Source organism: Neophocaena asiaeorientalis, unplaced genomic scaffold (genome assembly GCF_003031525.2).
Source record: "Neophocaena asiaeorientalis asiaeorientalis breed wild unplaced genomic scaffold, Neophocaena_asiaeorientalis_V1.1 scaffold33, whole genome shotgun sequence".
NCBI classification, from domain to species: domain Eukaryota; kingdom Metazoa; phylum Chordata; class Mammalia; order Artiodactyla; family Phocoenidae; genus Neophocaena; species Neophocaena asiaeorientalis.
Window position 1 is genome coordinate 2,141,471 of NW_020171988.1, and position 14,794 is coordinate 2,156,264.

Sequence of the window (14,794 nt, forward strand, 5' to 3'; positions counted from 1 at the left end):
GACCCAGTAAAAAGGCCTCAGGTGCCATGTGCCTTGCTAAAGCCACCCTTTAGTTTTGAACTTCACACCTTTTAAAACTGAAGTGTACATCCTAATGATCATAGACACCAAATTAAAAGGGAATCAATTTAGGTAATTAGGCTTAAGCACAAAGGATTCTTAAGAGAACCCTACATTTTCCACTGATTCCTAGACTGATTTCTAGTAAGAAAATAAAACCCACCAAGACATGAAGTGTATTGCTGACCTTCATTTTTTACTTAAATATAGTGATCTTTTACGAGAATAAACCAAAAACACTTTACAGCAAATACTTTGCATAAATATAAATGTGCATGTCTACCTCATAATCAAGCAAAATAAACTTTCAGGCACATAATTTTAATAATCATTAAAGAATGAGACAATGAACCCAAGACAAAGATAACAGGAGCAACAAAAAGACATTTCGTAACGCTTCAATTGGTCTTGTCATCCAGCCTACTGGTTAAGGCCTGAGTTTCATGAATCCTACCTTCCTCGCCAAATGGAAATATTCAATTTGGCTGTACCCAATGTATAGCCACATAACAGACGGTTACTCTCCCAAAATAATGTAATAAATACATCACACGCACACATACACACCGCACCACACCCTACTTAACCAGCCTCTCAAATAGGGAAGTAATAAGGATTTTGGAATTTTCAAGTTTTCCCACCACTGAAGCACATACATATTAATTCCACACATAGAAAAATATGACTCTGCTACAGAAATGAGTGGCATCATGAGAAACCTCTAGCTTGTTAAGTTTCCCCAAAGCACATCTTTACTGTGGCTTGCTTGCCATGGCTCCTCAGGTGCTTCGGACTTAAGTCTTCACACCTCGCCGTTCGAACCACAGCGTGGCAGACGTTACACAGAACAAAGAAAAGGCAATTTTAACAACTCAGTTAGAGACTTCAAAACCACAAAAATCAGCATGGATAGCTTCCAGCTGTCTCCAAACACCTGGAATGTTTCCTCTACGTCTGCCCTCTGTGCTCCACTGGCTGGTTCTCTGCTCCCTTCCCACCAGGCTGTGAGCATCTACAGGTCTGTTCCTGGGCACCCTCCAGGGAACAGAGATGACCACGACGGTGCCTGCTTTGAAGGAGTTCACACCAACCAGACCTCAAGCAAGAGGAAGGTCCATGTGTGCACACAGTACTCCAGCTGGTGAAACCAACAGAGGAGGAGTCCATGAAGGGGGCACCCACAGAGACCCCTGAGTGGGGCTGGGGGAGGGGAAAGTGACAAGGCACAGAGGCAGGAAGAACAAGTCCAGTTTGGCTGGCAGGAGGGCACTCGTGAGAAGTAGTTTACGAGGCCAGATTCTTCATTTCCAAAAGGATAGGATTCCTTACTCTGCTGGGTAAAGCTGGAGGGCTTGGGGAGGGAACCGCCAAAGACTTTTGTGCAGAGAACAAAACGGGAGCTGTGCTAGCAGATGTTACCACTGTGCAGGGCCGGGCAGGATGGATGACGGGGAGAGGGTCTGAGCTCAGCGAGCCTAACTCACCAAGCCCACTGCCACCTGCAAGCACTTCCTATAGAAACGAACATCTTGACCCGACAGGCCCCAAACCGCAGTTTTGTCTACATATATCAAGACTCTGGGAGGGAAAAAAAAAAAGAAAGAGAGAGGCTTAAGTAGATATTTATAGTTCAAGTTCCTGAAACCTGCCCCAGCGAGCAAGTTAAGAGCAGTGAAACAATTCTCACATCCAACAGCAATTCAAGTCTCCCAACCATGACCTTTTGGCTTCCCTGAGCTTTCATTACCAAGGAATTAAAATGTAATGATCAATTCATTGTAAGTAAGTTCCTACATGCCATGAAATCCACTGAAGTCTCATAACAGGCTGAGAACCCAGCACAGGGCACTGGCGTGGACCCCTGAGTGGCACCTGGCAGAGTGGCGTGAGCGTGCTGCCAGGCCCCCTTCTGCAGCTCACTGGGGTCACTGTGTGGGTCTAAAAGGTGACTCTGCAAGGCTCAACTCTAAGCCCCCACCATGGATCATCTAATTTCTTTCTAGGTCCAGACTGCTTCCCTCCACTAGCTGGGGAGGGAGAGGCCACCTCGAGGAAGAAAAATCACTCTTAATGTTCTTTATACCACTGAACCAAAGGAGACAGAAATCTCTCAGGACACAGTCATTCAAATTACAGAAATGGGCTACTCCATACTAATTATGGGACGACTTATCACACATTTGCTGCATACAGACCATTTACTAGTCACCAGTTTCCTGCAACAACAGATTCATCTGGAAACTGCACACTGCAGAAGGCAACCTGTGACTTTCTTCTAGCTGCATATAATAAATACAAATCAGTCTGGGAGTCAGGCACAAACAGTGGTACAAAAGCATGAACAGAAAAACCTTATCAAAACACGTGCTCGTTTCACACGGCACGACTCCTATCCAGATTCTGGTCTGGAAACCGGCTGCCAGCTCATTTGCTCAAAGAGGCTTCTTCACCTCACCTCTCTACCATTCCTAGTCCCCCAGTGAAACCTACTGAAAGAAACACACTCATTACGGATCCACATGGAACTAAAAGCTTCAACTTAATCGAGTCACATGCATCAGCACAGCGGCCGCTGGTTTAATCTGCTCCCCTAGCCTCATGTACTTAGGGACTGTTTGGATCTAAACTGGAGCTAGAAGTAGCCAACACTTCTTCCTTTTGGAATCCAATAAAAGCTCCAATGCACAACTGTTAAGTCCCATGTGTACTTAACTAGAATCTCATTCAGGGGCGGGAGCGGTGGGAAAAGCCCGGACTGGGGGCAAGACACTAGCCCTAAACCAGCACTGCGCAGACGAGGGGCTGAGCCAGCAGACCTCCGAGGTCCCCCCAGCTGACCCTCTCGGACTCCATCCTGAAGTCCGTTTCTACACAGGATTGTCAGGCTGGGTCAGACAGAACTTCCTCACCACTTTGTGTCAATAATTGAAAGTGGTTTAAACATGCATCTATGTTGCAGTTTGAGGCTTCCCTCCCTGCCCACCCCTCAAAGACTGTGTTTCATTTCACTGGTGCAGACCATTTGGCCAAGCTGGTGGCTGCTGAGGTTTACAACTGGATCACTGGCTAGGTGAAGAAATGGCCTTTGAGTAACCTAAACCAGGGCACATTTGTCTGTTTTTCGTTAACAGTGTTAACCAAATAAGAGATATAATTCTGTTAGCTCTGCTACAGATCTACTTAAAACTTTGAAACGTGACATTGTTCAAAAATTACACGAGAAAATCACCCATCACCGCTATGTTAAAGACATGCACATCTGAGCGCTCCAGAGCCTCCAACTCCTCCTACAGTCACTGATCCTCACGTTTTCCTCTCGGTGTGGACTCCACGCTAAAGCAGCCCAGTCTCGCAGCAGATCTGTGCACAAAAAGTTGATTTCAAAAGATCCGGCTCTAGTCATCACTGTCACTGCCAGACTCACTCAACTGCAAGTCATTTCCTATAAAGAGAAAACAAAATCAAACCCAAAGTACCCAATTTAAAAATGACTTCCCCACGGTTCTTTGGTTGACTGCCTGGGCTCTCACACTACAGTAAAACCAGGCCAGTTCCATTTAATTAGGGAGGAAAACCGATTTGGCTCAGTGACAGAACTGGTGCAGTCAACGTTTTAAAGGAATTGCTATTTTTGGTATCTGCAAAGCACAGCAATACTGCTGTCTGGGATAAAACAGGGGAGGGATAGGCTAGACATACGTGTGTCAATAAATAACAAAAAATATTTATAAATGACTCACTGTCTAGTAGAATTGTTCATATTAAGTTGCTTTATAAAAGTGAAAATAATACCAAGTTGGGCTTCCTGTTAAGGAAGCTGAATACTATTTATACTGTACATACCACTCATATACTAATCCAGTACCCCCCGACCCCTCTGGCCAGAATCTTCACATTACCTAATACCACAAATTTGAACTAATGAGCTCTATAAAGCCTCAAAGTTTTGTCCAGTGTGTGACATTTAGGTTTTAGGAGTGAAGAATGTAAGTTTTCCCATCTAATACGATAAGAATAACAGGACCCCAGTTGATACCACTTGGAAAAGAAGAAAAGTGAACTTCTGTATTTCTGGATTACTAATCTCTAGGCCACCTCTCCTCAAAGTTTGTTCTGAGAACCCTGGGGTCCCTGAGACTCTTTCAGTAGGATTCGACCTGAAGGCCTCTCTTTTCTAACTACACATCTATGTGATGTCACATTTTCTTCATATACTTCAACCTAAACAACTTACGGCAACAGATTGAATGCAGAAGCAAATGTAAGAATCCAGCTTTGTACTAAGCCAGATGTTAAAGAGATTGGCAAACTTTTAAAGCAATGCTACTCTTCATATTAAATATTTTTTTCATTTCGAAAATTTATTTTTCATAAAAATGTTATTTTTCTTAACAGGTGATGGTTTACTGTTGTTCTTTTAGATGAATTACTATTTTAAGTATTTCTCAGTTTTAATTTCTAATATGGTAAATATTGATAGATATAAGCTACACACACAAAAGCTCTCTGGGGTCCTCAAAAGTTTTACGACATAAAGAAGTCTGAGACCAAAAAAGGTGACATCTGCTGCTCTAGACATGGGGAAGGCGATGGGATCAACACCAGCTGACAACCTCCAATCAGCAGAGCTAAGCGCCATCACTTACAAAGAAGGTGACATGCACATAAACAGGTCAGTGTAATGGAGCTGAAATCCCAGTTCTGAAATTTCTTATGCAATCAATTTGACCCAGGTTCAAACTGATCCATTTGTTTTTTGCGGGGGGAGAAGATATAATACACATTACCATTCAGAAAAACAATATTATCATTACTCTGTATGTTTTCACATTAGGGTTTACCAAATTTGCACTATTTACTGTGATTTTAGGGCTTATAAATTGGTTCCAGTTGACGATCCTGGTTTAAATAACTCCAGTACTTTACTGTATATGAGGTATGCAAAGATTAAGGTCTTGCCATGGAAGAGCTGCAGGCCAGGAGGACTTGGAGCTATGAAGAGCTAACAGAAGTTTAAGGCGCTGGTAGGTAGGTAAGAAACACTGAGCCATTTTTGGCTCTTTTATTCTAAAGAATAGTTTAGTACTGACTGGGCAAAATGAAGATGCTGAGTTATAGCCAAGTAGCTGTCTGGTCGTTCTCCACTGTGAATTCCAAACTCGCAGTGTGAAACTTACTCTCCCAAGCCAACTGAGAAGAGCATCAAGTATACCCTGCTATCCAGAAGCTGGGCCTGTGTTAACAGGATAGCAGATAACAGCCTTAACTGACGTCACAAAAGTGTTGAACTCACTCAGATAGTAGAGCAAGGCCCAGCACAGTGGTTCTCCACTGGCACTGATTCCAACGCCACAGGGGCACTTGGTAATGCCGGGAGACATTCTGGGTTGACACACTGGAGGAAAGCAGGAGGTGCTCCGGCACCTAAGTGGGTAGAGGCCAGGGATGCTCTTTACCGCCCTACAAGGCTGGGGCCGGGCCTCACCTCAGGGGTTTACATGACGTCTACAGTGCGGAGCTGAGAGTGACCTCTGCCCGGCCCACAGGAGCAGGGTTACCTAGGCTAGCTTCCCCGCCACTGCCTCCTGACCTTCCAGCCTCCTCACAGAAGTCAGACCGGAAGAGAACATCCAACTCCAGGGAGTCGGGAGAGAGGAGGGCGCAGAGAACCTGCACTCTCCCCACCTCCAAGACAAAGACATTTGTTTTTGTTCTCCCCTGCTTTGCTTTACCACCAACTGCACTCAAAGCCACCAGATGCTATAATGTCCCTCCCTTCCCTCCTGCGAAGGCTAGCTGGTCGCCAAACACCTTCTAAGGGCACAGTTTCCCAACTCTGTGGGCTGTGGGATACCGCACTCTGATGGCACTGGGCTCTCAGGACTGTATAAAACCTGGAGGTGGGGGACTGGGTGGGGGCAGGCGGCACCCCTAAAGCCTGGTATATGCAAAAGTACAGAGCCCTGCAGCTCACGTTTCAACACTTTCCAGAATTCACAAAACCTAATTTGTGCCAATAAGGAAAAGAAAAGAGATGGAACAGATTTCTAGTTTTGTGCTTTTTCTTTTTTTACTGTTCGGTAACTTACTCTTTTCTGCTTCAAATTGCCTTTGTCAGGACCCTTTCTTATGCCTTAAGTACCGTCAGGTTTATAGACTCTGGTGTAAGATGAAAAGAAGTTCCAGCTCTGACCTGACATTCCCTCTCCCACCCCTAAGCCCCTGCCTCGGCCCAGAAGCGGGAGCGTGCACTTACTGAGGGTGCACATGAGCTGGTTGCTTCCTTGCAGCCGGCCGGTTCCGTTGGCGACGGCCGGCCTGCTGTTGTAGGGCTGCTGGTGTGACGGCTGCGGAGGGGACACGGGGCCGCTGTCCTCGCCTCCACTGCTGGAGCTGTCGTCATCGCTTCCTGACGAGCTCTCGGAGTCTGAGGAGCTGCTTGCACTGCTGCTGCTCATCTGTTCGATGATGTCCACCTCGGCCCTCAGCTCTGGAATAAATGACGGGACGGGGGTCAGTGCATCCAGCCTCTGTAAACAGTAAGCTGGCAAAACCAAGAGCAACGAGGAATAACTGAAAATGAACTACTGCTTCTTGAGTCTTTAAAAACAAACAAAATGACCCAAAGCAAAACCAACAAACAAAAACACCTAACACATCTCCAGAGAGACAATGGAAACATTTAATTCACCCAAAATAACCAAAAAGCAGACTGCTCCAGGATAATGATTCTTCTGAGAAATGAACTAAGTCTATTTTGCCTTTATCTACTTTAAAAAAAAAGAGTTATGAATTATGGGATTAAACACCAAATAAGAGAAGAGCAACATTCTGCTCGTGGGCTCAAAAATACCTGACCAGGAACTGGAAGGTCTGAGCTCTTGCTCTGGATCCACCTCTAACCAGCAGGGAGACCCAGGTGGAAGGCAATGAATTTTCTAAGATGCTCCGGAAAAAGGAAGGGCCACAGCAGACAGCCTCTGGGGGCCTTTCCAGCGTTCACGTTCCACAGGTAAACAAGGCTTGCAGGAGGAGCCGTGGTGGCTGAAGAAAGATGGCGGGACGACACCCCTCCTCTGTGCTTTACACATTTGACTTACAGCATGCCTTCAGGTACCGCAATGTTAATAAATGTAAAGCAGGGAAGGAAACACATGTTCTCCCTGACTATTTTAATGTGAGTGAGTACATTAACGATTCACCATAGGCCACATCAAGGAAGATGCCAGATTTTCCCGTCCAAACCTACCATGAGGCCTTAAATGACTATGGTTTCTTTAAGCATAACTGGCAACAACAACCTGTCATGGTCCAATTCCTGTTCGACTAAAGTGAAAACTTCCATAGACAGCATTCCAATATCCATGAGAAAAAAAAAAAAATCCAGAGGCTTAAGAACTGTGTACCACACAGAGAGTGATCTCGTTTGTGAAAAGACAGTATTTCCACAGGGTGGAAAAGGCAAACTTCCCAAGGGCAACTTTTTATCTTTTCCTGTTTACTACTGTTATGGGTTTAACTTTGTTTCACAGAACTTCACAAATATGAAATATAACACTTACTTTCATAACTTTCTAAGTGTCTGGACTAAAACCATCCACTGTGTGGGGGAGACAGCCAAGGTGAGTGCCTCTGTCTTGGTTTTACCTTGGAGAGTCTGACCAGACCTCCAAGTCCTTCTAGGCCAGCGTCCCCAGTGTCCCAGGCGCTATCATATTTATGCACTTTTGTTAATACAAAGCAGTGGTCGTGGAACTTAACCTAGACACTATACTAACATTGGCACACTTGGTTTTTACCCCCAGTACCTTGTAATTCTCTTCTTTCAAAGCCTTAAAAGGTGTGCTGTATGGACCTTTAGATGGCAGGCAGGCTTGTTTAAGCCTCAGGCCTCTAAGCAGAAAGCTGCAAAGACAGCCACAGCTCAGGTCACTGTCCCGGACTCTCCCTTGTCAAACGAGCCAAGTGGTAAACCTTGCCTCCACGGCCCGCCCCACCCCGCCCGCCATCACCTGTGGAACGGCGGGCCCTGCGGAAACTGTTACGATGGTGGAGAATGCCCACGCCGCCGTGTACGTGGTCTCGTGATCTCCACAAAAACATCAATACCCTCCTCCAAGTTGCTACCATGGCTCCAGAAAATGCTCACTACCTCTTTTGATATCATCCAGCTGAGGTTCAGGTGAGGGGTTATCCTTCAAAGGAGAGGTTTTGGGTCCAACCGGAGGCTTTGTTGGAGCTCTGAATGGCACAGGTGGCGGAGGCGGTGGTGGCTGTGGTGGCTGTGGGGGACGCGCAGGCTGCTGTTCCATTCGGGCTTGGATTCTACTGCTCCCCTCAGCTCTGAAATGAGATATGGACTTTAAACTGGAGGGGCAAGAACAGTGGTTCTCAGGTTTGCCTCGTTTACCAAGCACCTGGAAGTCTCTGCAGAAGCCCAGGCTCTTTACAGCTTCAAAATACTGGTATTGGTTAATTTTATCACACAAACTACTCATTCTACTGCATTTCAGTTCTGCACCGTGCACCAGAGACACAGAGACGAATAAAACAGACTCGCTGCCCTCACGGAGCTCACATTTTATATCAAGCAGCAGGTAAGACACAGAGGTGGGATATAGTGCAATTACGAGAACCCATTTTAATAACGGAAAATGTAACTATTCACCTTGTGTGCAGTATAAAGTGACAAATACACGTGAGTTATTAAACTAGCTCTTGAAATACTGGCCTGTTAGCAATTTTTTCCATTACCTATTTACTGCTTGCTCATTTTATCACAGTCCAGCTCTTGCTGGCAGGTAGGCAGAGCACTCCACCTCAGACCAAGGAAATGCTACCTATTAACAATTTCTTTTGTAAATGGACTAGCTCAGCATTTTTCAAACTTTGGTGTCCACACAGATCACCTGGGGATCTTGTTAAAAGTGCAGATTCTGACTTAGTATGTCCTGAAATCCTGCACTTCTAACAAACACCTAAGTGATAAAATACTGCTAGTTCCCAGATGACACTGAGTAGCAAGTCAAACTCCCACAATCATCAGCTCTCAGAGGCCTAAGAGCAGCACCTGGTTGGTGGAGGTAATCAACACAAACACACTGTGAGTCACAATCTCACTGATCCTCAGTCTCGTCGTGTGTGTGTGTGTGTGTGTGTGTGTGTGTGTGTGTGTGTGTGTGTGAGAGAAAGGGTAACAACACTACTTTTTCAAAAGTTATTTGTAAAGATTAGATAATGCACGTAAAACATCTAGCACAGTGCCTGGCACGTGGTAATAAATAAATAAAGTACCCTCAATAAATGGTAGGTACTTTTACTTTTTGTGGAATGAGTAAAGAAAAATGGCTTGAGGAAGCATAAACAGAAAAACATTAAACACTCTCTTTAAAATTTAATTACTCTATGACAATAATTATTGTATCACGATATAAATAGAACCACTGGGTTACTTCTATTTACAGAATGAAACTTGACTTTAAAATAAAATCTAATTGGCTTCACATGACACGTGTAATGTCTGTTGAATTAAAAATTAAAGAGCTCATTGTTCAAAAAAAATAGACAAAGCTTTACTTTGGTGTAATAATGACCTCAAATGTACCTTGTAAAAATTTAATGTTTTCACTCTAATAAAGAATATATATTATTATTTTTTTAATTTTTATTTATTTATTTTTTTGCTGTATGCGGGCCTCTCACTGTTGTGGCCTCTCCCATTGCAGAGCACAGGCTCCGGACGCGCAGGCTCAGCGGCCATGGCTCACGAGCCCAGCCGCTCTGCGGCACGTGGGATCTTCCCGGACCAGGGCACGAACCCGTGTCCCCTGCATCAGCAGGCGGACTCTCAACCACTGCGCCACCAGGGAAGCCCAAGAATATATATTATTAAATTATTCTTTCATAACTTTAAGTCTGTAAACTTAAACCTTATCCCTTTGGTGGTACTATATCAACCATCATGAAATTAATAAAACTGATTTAATCATACAGTACACTCCTTTCCGCAATGTTTTCTATGTTTCAGGTCTTAAAAGCATTATCTCTCTTTATTGCCTTTGAGGAAAAAATATTTTATTGACTTATCTGAGAAGAGAGAGGTGGAGCTGCTGAGACTGCCAACAACACGAAGCACCCAGGTTCTCACATCCTTATAAAATAACTGAATAGATAATGTAAATCTATAGAAACGGCACATTGATCTGTATCTGCTTCTTCACATACCTTGTTTTCTTGACCTGGATGCTGCTGCTGAGCTTTTCCAGCACATATTCTCCAGTGTCATGATTGATAATAAGCACACAGTCCTTCTGGTAAGGCCGCTTGTTCCCCTTGAACACAGTCATCGGTGGTGTGGATCCCTACACGCCACAAAAGTACAATTCAGACAATCAAACCAAACACACCAGTTATGCATATCAAAACTGAATTTACAGGTGGCTTTACCTCATCACATCTTTTATCAGAGTTACTCAAAAAGGAACAGAATGAACCGATTTGTATTTTAACTCCTGCTGGCTTCCCAAGCAAAAATAAAGAGGAAATAACAATACGGCAAGAATCTATGACTGTGCAACTGGCTCTAAGTAATCAAGAAATAAATATAAAAATTTTAAATTACTGTACATTTTTCCAGGGATTTGGGAAATGTTACAAATAATGGTAAAATGTGAACTGAGAAACATAAATTATGCATTACGTGTCTGACACTGAGAAGAGCTCTCACTATGAGTAGTAAAGCTAGTGAGTGACCTCCGTACTTCCTTGTAATAGGAGAGTCCAGGCTTCCCCCCATGCCAAGTAACCACAGAGCATTCTCCAATGGCAGCTTGTTATTCTGGCTGGTTCACAGTAAGTACATCATTCCATTCACCCGCTTAAGCCCTTGAATCACTACCCATCACTCTAAGGCCAAAGAAGAAAATCTTTAAACGAGCCACCTGGCCCTTCCACCATGCCCGGCTCCACTCGCCGCAGGCTCTGCAGGCTCCAGAGCAGAAGGAGCTGGCCTTCTCTCAGACCCAAGCTGTTTCTTGCAGGGATTTAACAGGGCTTCTGCCTGCAACATCCCACCCTCTCCTTCCCTTTTAATTATTCAACATTCAAATCTGCTCAAAGGTCACTTCCTCAGGGAAGCCTTCCCAGATTTTCCAAAATAAGTGCTACGCTTTCTTATATTTATTTAAACCCCCTAAGGGCAAGAAACGTGCTTGTTTTGTTCAAGCCTGTATTCTCAGTACCTAGTAGTGAGCCAGCACCCAGTAGGTGGTCATTAATATTTGCCAAATATAGCGTTTAATCCTCTGTATGGAATCAGAAACTGCTTGGCTGCTTGACTCCTTATTCATACAGTAAAAATTAAGAGTTGGAAGAGACCTTAGGGACCATTGATGTAACCTATTCATTTTACATTTGGGAAACTAAGGTCCAAAGGGAGATGATGGAACTTGCCAAAGGCAACAAGTAATGAGATAGCAGTTTGAACTAGCAGACAATAAGTTTTCCCCAGCACAAAACTTCCCAGGTCTCCCTGTCCAGAGCCTTTTCATTCTATCACTGGTTACCGAGAACTGATGTTCCAGGACAGGGCTGGGACATGCACTGACCCATGGTCATTAAGAGTATTTTTCTGATCCTTTGGGCTTTGGGATCAGAGCACCGCCTCGGGCAAGGCTTCTCCATTCAGCTTTTAACTGGGTTCCTCAGCCCTAAATGGGCTGAAGGCTCTGCACCTCTGGTTTCTGGCTGAAACCACCAGCCTGCACATCACCCCTTGCCGGACTCACGACCCGTGTCGACCCAGCTCCTGCCCTCTGCACTCCCAAGCTGCTGCTTTACATCCGCAGGGCACCTGGGCCTTTCTCTCTGTAGCTGCTGGGGGGAAGCTACGTGTGTCTAAGGGAGGGGCCAGGTGTCCACACAGGAACCTTGTCTACTTTGGGACAAATGGGGGAAAAGGGAGCTTGGGGAAAATGACAAAGAATTATGTTTACTCAAGTACCTGGGAAGCATGAATTCTACCCTGCCCTACCCCCCAAATTCCTTTTTCCCTTATACTGGCACTTCAGAAATCTAGAAATATTTAAATAGGAGAAAAATCAAATTGCAATAACAGAGAATATGAGGGTTCACTGTGATTCCACATTAAAAAAAACAACAGTGGGATAAAACCTACAGGGATATGCGGCAGCGTAATTGTGACTTCATCTCCTTTGCCGACCTGAAGCTCTCCTTCACAGGAAGTGTCTATAGATGCCGGCTTAAAGTCATCTAAAGGGAAAGGAAAAAAGCATTTATCCACCAGGTTACTTTTGCTAAGGGTTTGCAGGGCATTCCCATGTAAGAACTGAAATTTTTTATAACTCAAATAAATGGAAAATACACACCACTTAGAATTTTTCAGAAAGCTATTTCATTGTGGACAGCTTCTCATATACAACAGCAGACAGAATAATACCATGAGCTGTGTGTACCATCGCCCAGCTTCAATAATTACCAGCTCTGGGACAATCTTGTCTCATCTATACCTCCACATACTTTTCTTCTCATTCCCAGTGGATTATTTTGAAGAAAAAAGGCTAGAATTTACACAACATTTTATTAAGCAAAGCTATCCCCTTCTGCCAAGTGACAGATGAAAAATTAATGTTTTATTATCCACAATGAGGTGTTTTACTAGGGTTATTATAACGATCAAAAGGAACAGAGCATATTTTTAAAATCCTGTGACTGTAAAACCCAATATGAAATATGAAAAGCCATAGCACAATATAAGCTGATTTCATTTTGATAGGAACTGGCAAAGTTAGGATCTGCCACACTCCAGTTCCATAGCTTTAACAAGGATTACTCCTGTAGATGTTTGGAGCAGAAGGTTGAACTGTATTTCCAAAGGTTAATCCTGCCCATGTTTCTGAATTGCAGTTAAAGCACAGCATGAACAGCCACCTTACTCCCTTTTAACACAAACCTGCCTCAAACCACAGGCCAGGTGCTTCTATGAAGTGTCTTATTTACATTCCACATTGCCCTTCACTCTGCTAAAACATCAAATCAGTAACCTGCTCAGTAAATGACGCTCTTATCATATTCCCAATACCCTTCCTCTGAAAGGGCTGACCTGTTGTCAGTAGGAAGCAGAGTAATGGCCCCGCAAGTGACCACAGGAAGATAGAACTGCATTATCTAACACACCCTCTTCCAAGGTGTTGAGTCACGTGTAGGAAGAGCTCCTCTGACAAAAACAAGTCTTAACCAGCACTGGGGCTACCAGGAAGGGAAACCAGGAGCCTGTGAATCACAGCGGGATGCTCAGTCAGCCAATTCTTCACCAAGGACACAGAGTGGAAGGGCCCTCTCTCAATAGGGTCTGTAATCATGGAGAAAAAGGAGGTCCAGCATAATGACTATCTCCACATTCCTTAGGCCTGCTCGCTCCTGCTTCCAAACACAGATCAAGCGCTAACTTATTCCTGGCTCTCAAATCCTAATTTTATTCTTCACCCACAAGGGACTTGGTCCCGAGGAAAAGTTGGGGTAGTCTAGGTGACCTCAAAAGACATCAAAATCACACGAAAAGCTAGCATGGAGACATTGAGGAGGGAGACTGATGAGGCACAGAGAGGATGTGGATTCTGGGGCTGCAAAGGGGATGAAGCACTGCGTCAGGGAGGGCAGAACCAAATCGGACGAGGGAAGAACAGTGAGGAAAACAGGGAAGAAGAGAATGGAATAGTAGGGAGTGGACGCGGATCCCGAGGAAACAACAAGCGTTTCCTTGAAGCGTGGCGACCCCCAGTGGGGTCATGGCGGAAAGGCGGCTACAGAGAAGAGCTGGAGCCTGATGTGGTGTCGCAGCCTTTCAGGAATAAGAGGAGGAGCGTCAGTGCGCGGGAAGGCTGGACGCGGCAGGAAAAGGGGCCAATGGTCTTCGGAATAGGAGTTCGGTACCACGAGGCAGAGGAATAGTGGGAAGGTAGTAAAGTTCTGGTTTGGGAGTGAGCTGGGAAAAACCCGAGGTTCCGGCGGATCCGGGCTGAGAGGAAGGGAGCTGACGCTGGCAGGGCTCCCTGGACACCGGAGGGACTAAGGGCGGCCAGGGGCGACCGTGGGGGCGCGGACTCACAGCGGATGGTGTGGAAGGAGGTCCGCGGCCGCTTCTCGAAGCTCTCCCCGAGCCGCAGACAATGCTCCTCGCGGTCCAGCAGCGGGTTGGCCGTCCCGTTCATGGCCCCCCCGGGCCTCGCGCCCGCACCGGAGCCCTCCTGGCGCGCCCGCGGCCCGAGCTGCCGGTACCAGCGTCCGGGGGAGCCGCGCTCCCGGGACAGCGCTCCGGGTCGCGCGGGGAACCGAGCCGGAACCCACCCGCGGCCGGAAGCAAATCCTGAGCCCCGCGTCCGGAAGGTGGGCGACTCTGAGGAAGCGGGGCTCCGGAACTTCCGGCGCCGAGGAGGGACTTCTGGGCCCGGAGCGGAAATGGTGGGGGCGGTGTCAGGGTAGAAGGACTCCGCCTGAGAAACCCGATTCGAGGCCTTCAGGGGCGGTTTGTCCACACGAAGGGTCATTCCGCTGTAGCTCCCAAATTTTGCTTCCGAGGCTGGCCTGGCTGAGGGCTCAGCGCGCCCGGCCCCACCCTCCAGGTGAACCTAGGAACTGATGACGGGGCCCCAGCGCGCGAGGGACTAGGTTCACGCCGTCCTCTCAGGCCCTCGCGGCTGGGCGGCCCGGTTTATCC

At 45.9% G+C, this 14,794-nt stretch overlaps 1 protein-coding gene across 1 annotated transcript; it reads right to left on the reverse strand.

The window, feature by feature from the left end:
- Window positions 1-235: 235 nt before the first annotated feature.
- Window positions 236-14,646, reverse strand: EAF1 (ELL associated factor 1). Its single transcript, XM_024747598.1, has 6 exons — window positions 14,186-14,646; window positions 12,236-12,330; window positions 10,285-10,421; window positions 8,213-8,403; window positions 6,317-6,550; window positions 236-3,502 (listed from the first exon to the last, which is right to left on the reverse strand). The coding sequence occupies exons 1-6, from the start codon at window positions 14,622-14,624 to the stop codon at window positions 3,456-3,458; spliced, it is 1,143 nt and encodes a 380-aa protein (XP_024603366.1). The 5' UTR covers window positions 14,625-14,646; the 3' UTR covers window positions 236-3,455.
- Window positions 14,647-14,794: the final 148 nt, after the last annotated feature.

Bases quoted from the DNA above. Each gene is read 5' to 3' on its own strand.
- EAF1 (XM_024747598.1), bottom strand. From the start codon at position 14,624: ATGACCCTTCGTGTGGACAAACCGCCCCTGAAGGCCTCGAATCGGGTT. The intron at 12,331-14,185 runs GTGAGTCCGCGC...CTTTCCCTTTAG, and splicing joins CTCCTTCCACACCATCCGCT to ATGACTTTAAGCCGGCATCT. The intron at 3,503-6,316 runs GTAAGTGCACGC...TTCTCTTTATAG, and splicing joins CCAGCTCATGTGCACCCTCA to GAAATGACTTGCAGTTGAGT.